General features: G+C 52.3%; 1 protein-coding gene across 2 annotated transcripts; it reads left to right on the plus strand.

Moving 5' to 3' along the window:
- The first annotated feature begins 734 nt into the window (after positions 1-734).
- On the plus strand, positions 735-7,572 carry FOXA1 (forkhead box A1). Of its 2 annotated transcripts, XR_014221410.1 has the most exons (3): positions 735-1,119; positions 4,681-6,706; positions 6,845-7,572. XR_014221410.1 is itself a non-coding variant. In XM_082229317.1 (2 exons), the coding sequence occupies exons 1-2, from the start codon at positions 1,048-1,050 to the stop codon at positions 5,995-5,997; spliced, it is 1,389 nt and encodes a 462-aa protein (XP_082085443.1). In that variant the 5' UTR covers positions 735-1,047; the 3' UTR covers positions 5,998-7,572. The 2 variants fall into 2 exon arrangements, 1 of the variants encoding a protein (XP_082085443.1); XM_082229317.1 differs by having other exon boundaries at positions 4,681-7,572.
- Positions 7,573-10,182: the final 2,610 nt, after the last annotated feature.

The following is a 10,182-nucleotide window of genomic DNA, read 5'->3' on the forward strand; positions in this document are numbered from 1 at the left end:
TGCTCGGCGTGACTCACCTGGGCCGCTTGCCAAGCCGAGCCGCCTGGCCGACCTCGCTATTCATTGGGGCCGCGCGCGTCACGCGGAGTGACTCATTCACACGGAGGCTCGGGGCTGCTGGACGGCGCGGGGACGGGGCCAAAAAGGAGCGGGGAAAGCCCGTGCGCAATGAAGGCGAAACTGCCCCCAGGTGCTGCCTGGGGAGATGGTCAGGCAGACGGGGATCTGTGGGAGGGGGGCAAAGAGGCACACATGGGGTCCATCCTGTTGCCCGCCCCCCCAACCCCAGAAGCGGCCACCAAGTGAAAGGGGTCGCCTCTGCTACCCACCCCCTCGAGCAAAGCCAGCCAGCCCTAGGCGCAGGCTGCTCTTCCCAATCCAAGCAGAGAGGGGGCTGCGCTCGCCTCTCTCTTGGCATCCCCCTCGCCCCTCCCCTTCCCCACTGGAGGGAGGGAGGGGGTTGGAGGAAAGGAGGGGGGCAGTATTTTCCCGTTTCCCTCCTCCCTTCACGGGTCCCCACTTCTGTCTCTCTCTCCCCCCCCCAAACAGCACGTCGGTGCGCTTAAGCCAATTACACCGCTTTGCGCCTAAAGTGCCGCCCCGGGGGAGTTGCGCGCGGCCTTGTTTGCAGGTGCATCTCCGGCTTTGTAGGTGCGAACGTCTTTGTGCGGGCGGACAAATGGGAAGAGGAGGAGGAGGAGGAGGGGAAGGAGGTGGAGAAGGAGGAGGAGGAGGAGGTGGGCGCTGCTGCTGCTGCTGCTGCTCCTGCTCCTGCTGCCGCCGCCGCTGGTGCGACGACGTAAGATCCACCTCAGCTCAACTCCCCTCGCATCCCAGCCAGCACTTCCTCACTTCCTCGAGTGGCTGTCCGCCGCACACCGCTTGCTGCTGCCTCTGCCGCCGCCTCCTCCTCCTCCTCCTCCGCCGGGGGGCTTGATCGAGCCGCAGCTCGGCTTCCCCCGCTCCGGGACTGCGGGCGGGGGGCTCCCCGGACCCGCCACTCGCCGGGAGGGGCTGGATGGTTACCCCGGGCAGGCTGGTTCCAGGATGTTAGGGACCGTGAAAATGGAAGGGCACGAGACGAGCGATTGGAACAGCTACTACGCCGACACGCAGGAGGTGAGCCGAGCGGGGTGCAGGGAGGGCTTGGAAAAGGGGTTCCGTCCGCCCCCTCGAGGTGTGGCGGGTGTGAGAGAGAGGGGGAGCCAGGGTCCGCTCCCAGAGCCCGACGAAGCCCAGGTCTGCCTCCCTCGACTTTCCAGCTGCCCGGGAACCCGGGAAGGAAGGCGCCAAAGAGAAACTATAGAGGGCAGCGGGGAGATCTCCGTGGCCGTCGAGTGGACGGAAAACGGGGATCCTTGGTTTCATTCTAGGGTCTCGCCTTGGAGACCTACGGGCGCCCCTCCAACGTCTCTTGATTCTGAGTTAGGGCCTTGATGTGTGGGGCAGGGGGTGGGGTTGTTTGAGGCAAAGACCCCTTCTAACCCTCCCGTCGGGGAAAGCTTTCTGCTTCGTCGGCCGCCTTCTCTCTCCCTCCCATCCCTCACTTGGGCTGCTATTGCACTCTGCTGAGCATAACAATCGTTCGTGTGTACTTTGCAACACGCTTCTTTCAAGAAGGCGGCGGCGGAATAAAAACTGAAACGGGAGCAATTCTCCCCGCGACCGGCGAGTGGCGCTGCGGAGAATAGGATCTCTGGAGCCTGCGACCAGGAACCGGGCTCTGTTTTTTGCATTGTCCATTCATATCCACGTTCCTGATTTAACAATATGCTCCAAAGAACTTCCAAGAAAAGATCAAAGACGCGTAAACGAACAATAACGGGTGGAGGAGCATGTAAAACCCCGACGGGGCGGAGGGTGGGAGGGAGAGAGAGATGAATGGGGCCCTCTTAACTGAATAGGGAGTGAAAGGCGGAAAAATACCCCCCAAAAATGGCTTCAGCTGCGAACTGAGCCTTACAGAACGTGAAAGGGAAAGTGACAAGATGATACGAACGAAAATCAAAGTGGGGGCGGGGAGGGAGAGGCACCCAAAATCAAGCAGACCTGACCTGACGGCGTGTGTGCAAAAAAGCAGATATTGCTCAACATTGCTTTCCTCCCCAATGTCCCGGGTTCATATGCGCTGCCTGCTGTAGACTCCGGCTGAACATATGTGTTTGTGTAGGCTGTCGTATTCCGGATTCTTATTTAATACTGAAGGGTCAACAGAGGCCAAGGAAGGGGTTTAGATTAAATGTATGCCTCTTCCCAGCGCCATAGGCACTCCGGAGGGGGGGGGACCCTAAAATGCCGCTAGTATGCTAATGTGGGGCCCTTCATTGGTAAGCATAATTCATCCTTCTCCGCGCCAGATTTCCCTCTCTCTCTCTCAATTTGATTTTCCAGTGTTCTATTGACAATTTTACATCCAGTTTTATTTATCGCTCACCCGCCCGCACACATTATTTTCCCATCCAGTCTTGCTCTGGGAAGGATACTTGATTTTTTTTATAAAAAAAAACACGTATTTGTTTTATAAATTATAGCACGCCAGGCAAAGGGGGGGAGGGAATGATTCATTTATATAGAAATATAATGTTTATATAGAAATTATATTCTCCATCAGTTAGGCTTAGTCACACTGCATAATCTTAGGATTGTTTACTAAAAAAGAAAAAAAAAGTCAGAAGTAGGGGAACCGTCTGTGTATCACCCACAATATCACAACCACCTCTACGATATGCAAACGCTGTCGGAGAGATATTCTGCAAGAAATCTCAGGCATATTATAAATCTCTTAGCTTTTAGGAATTTTTGGGATTCTAATTATACTAGAGAACCGGGACTACACCTACTTAACGTTTAAAACACAAGCAAACTAGGAAGCGAACCTATGGGACACCCTTTCCCGGGTTCAAGCCCGGCTAATAGCGTACATTAGCTGCAGTTGTTTTAGTAATTATATTTTTTAAAAATTAAATGGGGGTTCGGTTTCTCAGTCTATTTTAACCCCCAAACTGTTTTTTTTTAAATTCTTTGGTCTGTTCTTTTATTCCAGACCGTTCTGTTATTTGGGACTCAACGTGGGGAAACTGGCTTAATCTTAATTTAGACGGTCGAAAGGTTTGATGAAGCTTCGGTTGACTATAAACCTCGGGAAAATAGATGGGCAAAGGGAAGCCACCTTTCGCCCCCCCCCCACCTCCAAGAAAAGGCTGTGTTGTTTTGGGCCCAAAAGGTGCAGTTGTTCATTTTGTAGAAAACTTCCCGGCGGGCCAGGAATGTGGGGGCAGCCAGCACAGAAGAGAAGAGGGACGCGGGGTTTGTGTCAAAGAGGCCGCAAAGTTTGTTTTTCCCACCAGCCTCTCTCTGAGACTTTGGGAAGCTTTGGAGAAGGAGGCCGAGGAGGAGCCACGACCTCGGAGAGCTCCATTTCGGCGCTTTGCAACAAGGCGCGCGGATTTCGGCGCGGCCTCCTTCGGGAAAGGCACCTGTCTCGGCGGCCTAGCCCAGTGGCAGATCCGCCACCCGCTTGGGGTAGCGCCGCAAGCCGTCGGGTTTTCCTCCTTCCCTTCCTAGGGATGCGCTTTCTTGTGGCGGCGAGGCTGCCGATCTTTGGATGGAATGGCGGCTTCTCTCTCACCGACCTTTCTCCTCCCCCGCTGTAATTCTTAAGTGTATTTAATTCTCACTGGTGTTTCCATTTTTTTAAAAAATGAAATAATAGTACACGACCTGGCCTTGGAAAAGGGGAGTCTCTGAAGGAAGCGCCGGGCTTCCTCTGATCCCGCTTTACACGCCCGCGGCAAGGATGTGGAGTGGCTTTGCCCTGGCAGGACCTGGGAGGATCTGTGGGTGTCTGATCCTTTGGGCCGACTGGTTCTTCCCCCGCGTGTCCCCGAGTTCTGGTCTGCTGCGCGTAATTTGGCACCCGCAGCCACCCACTCGCGCGGCCAGGATCTTTCCTGTCTAAGAACAGGGCCTCGTCTTAACAATGCAGGCCGCATCCCAACATCTCCACAACTCTTGTTTTTACTTTCTGTGGAGATAAAGGCGCTACAGCGATTTGTGGTTGATCCTCCGCACTCTTTACTTTGAAGGAATAAAAACGTTTTAACAGGATGCGCGCCAAGCTGCGACGCCCTCGGTGCAAATCGGGACCTTTTACGGATACGCCTTGGTTCTCCTATAAAGTTAGATCGAGTAGATTCAGAATGTCGCCGTCCTTCAAATGCAAACCATGAGAGAGAGAGAGATCTCCCCCATTTCCTTCTCACACAGCCCCACCTCCCCCTCCCAAAAAAACCTCCCTGATCCATCCAGGGCCAATATATTTCTAGAGTTTGGAGGATCAACCTGGACTCGCTCATTGCCCCTTTAGCGAACCCTGTGATAAATCGCAGACTAGAGACTAGGATACGGTTAAGAAGGCGCCGCTTTGAGTGTAGTTTGCGAGCGATAGTCGAGATCCTAATCCTCGCCGGCTGGTTGCGTGAGAAAGGAAACTTGCGCGAGCAGCTAGGAATTCACCGAGGTGACCAATAAAGGCAAAGGTCGGAAGGGACTGGGGCAGCCACGGAGGGAAGGGAGGTTAGGAAGGCAGGCAGGTGCGTTCCGGCTTCTCGCCTCCTTTAGGCCGTCTAAATTAAGATCCAGCCAGTTCCCCCCACGTCTAACCAGTGTCTCCCTCCGCAGGCCTATTCGACGGTGCCGGTGGGCAACATGAACTCTGGCCTGGGCTCCATGAACTCCATGAACACCTACATGAGCATGAACGCCATGACCACCAGCGGCAACATGACGTCGGGCTCCTTCAACGTGTCCTACGCCAACCCCAGCCTGGGCGCTGGCCTGAGCCCCGGGGCGTCGGGGGGCGCCATGAACAGCATGTCGGCCATGGGCTCGGCGCTCAGCCCCGGCGGCATGAACGCGATGGGCAGCCCGCAGGCCTCTCTGAACGGGCTGGGCGCCTACGGGGCCATGGGCCCTCCGTGCATGAGCCCCATGGGGTACGCCGCGCCGTCGCTGAGCCGCGGCGGGCGCGACGCCAAGAGCTTCAAGCGCAGCTACCCGCACGCCAAGCCGCCCTACTCGTACATTTCGCTCATCACCATGGCCATCCAGCAGGCGCCCAGCAAGATGCTCACGCTGAGCGAGATCTACCAGTGGATCATGGACCTGTTCCCCTACTACCGCCAGAACCAGCAGCGCTGGCAGAACTCCATCCGCCACTCGCTCTCCTTCAACGACTGCTTCGTCAAGGTGGCGCGCTCGCCCGACAAGCCCGGCAAGGGCTCCTACTGGACGCTGCACCCGGACTCGGGCAACATGTTTGAGAACGGCTGCTACCTGCGCCGCCAGAAGCGCTTCAAGTGCGACAAGCAGCCCGGAGGAGGCAAAGCGGGACAAGGTGCCGTCGGGGGAGGAGGAGGTGGTGGTGGCAACGGCAGCGAAGGCAGGAAAGACCCCGGAGGAGGAGGAGGAGGAGGAGGTTCGCCTTTGCACCGAGGCACCAAAGGAGGCCAGCTAGAGTCCGCCCCTTCGAATCCCAACTCGGGCAGCCCGCAAGGCCTGGACCACAGCGGGAGCGGAGCGGAGCTGAAGCCGTCGGTGGCCTCTTCCGCCGCAGCTGCGGCGGCTGCTGCTGCTGCCGCGGCGGCAGCGGTGGCAGCGGCCTCCGTGCCCCCCGGGCCGAGCTTGGCCTCTCTGGGTCACCCGGGCCACTCTCTGGGTCACCACGAGTCTCAGCTGCACCTCAAGGGCGACCCGCACTATTCCTTCAACCACCCGTTCTCCATCAACAACCTCATGTCCTCCTCGGAACAGCAGCACAAGCTGGACTTCAAGGCTTACGAGCAAGCGCTGCAATATTCCTCCTACGGGGCCGGGCTGCCGGGAGGGCTGCCTCTGGGCAGCGCATCCATGGGCGGCCGGGGAGGCATTGAGCCCTCGGCCCTGGAGCCGTCCTACTACCAAGGTGTGTATTCCAGACCCGTCCTAAATACGTCTTAGCTGGCAGGGACTCGAGGGCGCACCAAGCAGCAATCTTCCTCCCCAGCAGGGCTGGTTGGTTTGGCCTCTCCCATCCTCCCCCTTCTCCTAGATCTCTCAGCCGAAACTGACGGTGCGTTTCCCCCAACACCATCCCTGCGAGGCGGGGGAAGCAAAAGGAGAAGGGGGCGGAGAGCAGAAGAAAGGACTGTTACTTTATTATTATTATTGTTACTGTTATTGTTATTATTATTGTACCCCCCCCCCAATGCATAGTGTTTATTCTATTTTGGTCTGGAAAGTCCAGCAAATCGCACCCAACTCCGCAAACAGACACTGTATATACCGCCCACCTTCCCTCGCCATGACCACGAAAGGAAGATTGATTTCCAACCTGTAAATTATTATTATTATTATTGGTGGATTTCCCCCCCCCCCAGTTTAACCTTCTTCAGTGTAATCTCATCAGATTTAGGACCTTAACCAATAAAAGCAGACCTACGAAGATGCCTTATTCTAGTGAGTCAGATCTCTCTCTGGCTGGCTTGCTCCTGCAAGGTCTCAAGACTGAGCTGTTCCAAGTCTCTCCCCCCCCCCAATCCAGCCCAGCCTTTAGATAAATAAATAAAAGGCAGAATGAGGTGGAACCGGGGGCCTTCTCTGCGTATAAAGGCCTCTCCAGTTAAAGTAGTCCCAAATGGAGAGGTTTAAGTTAAATTTAAATTAGGAAGTCCTCCAGGGACAGGCGATACAGTGCTGAATATATAAATGCGCATATATATATATATATGCCAAGGGAGTACTTGAACAGAACAGCCCCCGGGTCCCACCAGAGCCTTGGGGAAAGGAAATCTCCTAACCAACCCAGAGTTGATCTGACCGGTTCGGAATGGCTCCTTTGGGAGAGATAGGTCACACGCCCATGGACCATAGAGCCTGATCCTGAACCCCCCTGCCCTAGCTCTGCAAAGTGACAGGGGTATATGGATATGGATGCAAAGTCGCAGGGGTCGCAGTCGTTTTAATTTCCCCCCTCCCTCCAAGCTGTTACTAAAACGTCTCCTTCACCGGGAAGCGCCCTGGCCACGTGGACGGCCGGGAATTTAATCCCAGGACCCCTTCCCCTCCGCGTGCATTCTCGAACTATATTTATCCGTAACAACAATAATTATTGTCATTCTCCTCTCCCTCCCCCGAATATTTTAAGATAGAAGGGGTTATCTCCCTCCCTCTCCTCTTCATCAGATCAGTCTATGACCAGTCATGATTCTGCCCCTCTCGAATTTCTTGTGGCCGCTTAATTATCGCCGTTGTTAGCACGTTCATCCAGTGTTAATGCACTTTCCACAGGTTTTTTTTACACACGATGTTTTAGCCTAGCCAGACGGGTTGCTTCCCTTCCTCCTCCCCCCCAACTTCCCCTCCCTGTTCGCTTTCACGACGTCCTTAATTTATTTGCACGGTTTTATTACTTTCTTTCTTTACAGCTTGAAAGTGCTTTTAAATGACGGTTTTAAAAAAAATGACACACACCATTTTAAAGAAAATTTTAAAAAGATCTTAATTTTATAATAAATGTGATTGTAATTGAAAAAATGTTTTGATTTTTTTAAAGGAAAAAAAATGACAATATAAGCAGCGACGTATGTTTTTGGGTTTTTTTGCACCCCCTTTCTCTCTCTCGATCATTTGCAGTTAAGGACTTTAAATAAATCGAATATTATCAACGAGAGAATTTTTTGGGTTATTTTATTTTGTTCCATTATTGGGTAGGACGACTACGTCTATATTAATTAAATGGTCTGGAATAGAAAAAGAGATGGAGGTGGTAAACAAAAGATGTTGATTCCCCCCCCCCCCACTTTCCTAGTTGATAAATTAGGAGCTCACAGGGGCTTCTGTGATACAGAATAGGAATGCCCACAACTCATTCTTGCAACACATAAAATATTTTTTTAATGTACTGAATATTTAACAAGCAGCACATTCCTACAGGGCTAGGGGGAGTCTTACCACAAACTTAAACCTTCTCTTCTTATGTATGGGAAGAAAAAAGATAGCATCCGATCTGCCCTAGATTACATTGGAGGAATACTGTTATTGTTTTCTCCTAGCAGAGAAGTGTTGTATTTAATTTGGGAGATAGGGTTGTGGTTCTACTATTGTAATGTGAATTATCGAGTGATGAAGCCCCCTCATCCCTCTTATTTTACATTAACAAAAAACTCAAGTTTTAATCGACCACCATAAGAATGCGAAATGTCTGCAGCAACCAAAACAGGGATGTTGCCATTGGCTTTAGCGAGAAACGGGTTGCATTCACTTAGCGAGTTTTAAAAATATGAGGTGTGTCGGTTGCTGAAACTGGCTCTGTTGCCCTCGCTTTCTTGTTCACTGGAAGGCGGCTTTGCAGTTTGGTGGTGAATTCTAGTGTACAGTTTCTGTTTTATTTTTCCTAAGTCTTTGCGGAGGGAACGACTTGTAGCATACGGTGCAAAAGATCGCTTCACTTTGTAGTGGAATTTAGCGCCAAGTTAGCAAGAGAGGAGGAATCGGCGCTGCTCTCACTTTCCTGGTCCTGTCCGCACCTCCCTTTAAATTAGCTGAAGTTACTGCTTGCAATATTTTTTTGGAAATCAAATCCTTCCCCGCCTCCCCAAAAAGTTTACCGATACACAAGTTTGTGTATCCGGTTGCTAGTTAGTGGTTGAGTGTGTCCTCTGTATATTATTGGACTCCCATTCTAGCTGCTCATATTCAGATTTCGCTGTTGTGACAGAAGCCTTTGGAATGAGACCATTTTAAGTAAGGCTTTCGGTGTTATTTTTATTCCATTAGTATGTCTGTAGAAGAGGCCAGGTCTCTATTTCTAAGAGTCTGAAATGCTTTCAGGTTATATGGCCGCAAACTTAAGACACACTTGGGGCGGAGGCATCCCACTGAATTCAGAGGGACATCCATAGAGGAAACAAGGACCTACACATACAGCTGGAGTCCAATCCTATGCATGTTTCCTCGGATTGATTCCAATCCTAGCCATGAATCCCCACTGAATTCCTGATGATAGCAACCAGTGAGGCAAGTATCCAGGATCAAACTTGGTAGTTGATTGTTGCTACTGCTACAGGGGTAGAGAGAATCAAGGTAGCAATCCTAAACAGAGCTCCAGAGAATCTGGTGTAGTCGTTTTAATGCTGGAAATCCTATCCATAGTTCCCCCAATGGGTACTTACTTAGGCAAGGTGTGCGCAAAGAGTTGCAGCCTAAAGCCAAGTGTTGTGGCAGACAGAGGGTTTTCTGGGCCGGAGATCCACTTCCTTCTATGCAGATCTAAATTCACACATCAGTTCCAAATCACCCTTTTTAATTTCACCCATCGCACTTGAGTTTCAAGGTTTGCTTATTCTGTTCTGTTGTCGCGTTGAGAGAGGGGGTCCCCGGTGACGATGAGGGTGAGGATTTATTTATACCGCGCCCATCTGGCTCCAAGCGGTGGGATCTCCCATTTTAAACCTGCTGGCTTCCGAAGCCCCCAACTCCTTTTCATGTTTACAACGACTAGGATCCAGAAGCCTCGTTGGCCTCGTTTGGGGCTTCCTTGTTTATAAGCACGTTAAACTGGGGGGGGGGGGAGCGGGCCGGGGCTTCCAAGATCACCAAATGCTTCTCATTACACTCAGTGTCTTAATTCAGTCCATTAATCTGAGGAAAGTCGGCCCTGAAACGAACAGCGCTTGCTTCCAGGTCTAGGGCCAAGGACCGCTAACCACAAGTGAGGAGGAGGCCGTGACCAGCTGCTCCACTCCTCGCCCTCCCCTTTTCTGTGCCAGCTTTCCTGGGCTCGGTACCAAGAAGACCCACCAAAACAACGCCCTCCTTAACAGCACATCATTCTGGACTGTATGCGTGAACCTGGGTCCCATTTCCCTTTCGTCTGCCCATTCCAGACATACTCAACAGAGGAAAGGCCTGCGTCTCCCGTCTAATATCCGCACAATTGGTCCCCTTCTCCAGAATTCAGTTGCATAAAAGGAGACTGTCAAACTCTACTCTCCGGTGCAAATATACTGTAATTGTACGAGATGGATTCTCAAGTAACGCTGCATTTAGGAGCTGGGCTTCATTTCAGAGGGGTTAGTTCGGCTCACTCTCGCCTATCAAGACTCGACACCACAAAACCTTCCAGCAGAGAGAGGGCAAATAAAC

Source organism: Podarcis vaucheri (assembly GCF_965113315.1).
Source record: "Podarcis vaucheri genome assembly, chromosome: 1".
NCBI lineage: Eukaryota > Metazoa > Chordata > Lepidosauria > Squamata > Lacertidae > Podarcis > Podarcis vaucheri.

Bases quoted from the DNA above. Each gene is read 5' to 3' on its own strand.
- FOXA1 (XM_082229317.1), top strand. From the start codon at position 1,048: ATGTTAGGGACCGTGAAAATGGAAGGGCACGAGACGAGCGATTGGAAC. The intron at 1,120-4,680 runs GTGAGCCGAGCG...CTCCCTCCGCAG, and splicing joins ACTACGCCGACACGCAGGAG to GCCTATTCGACGGTGCCGGT.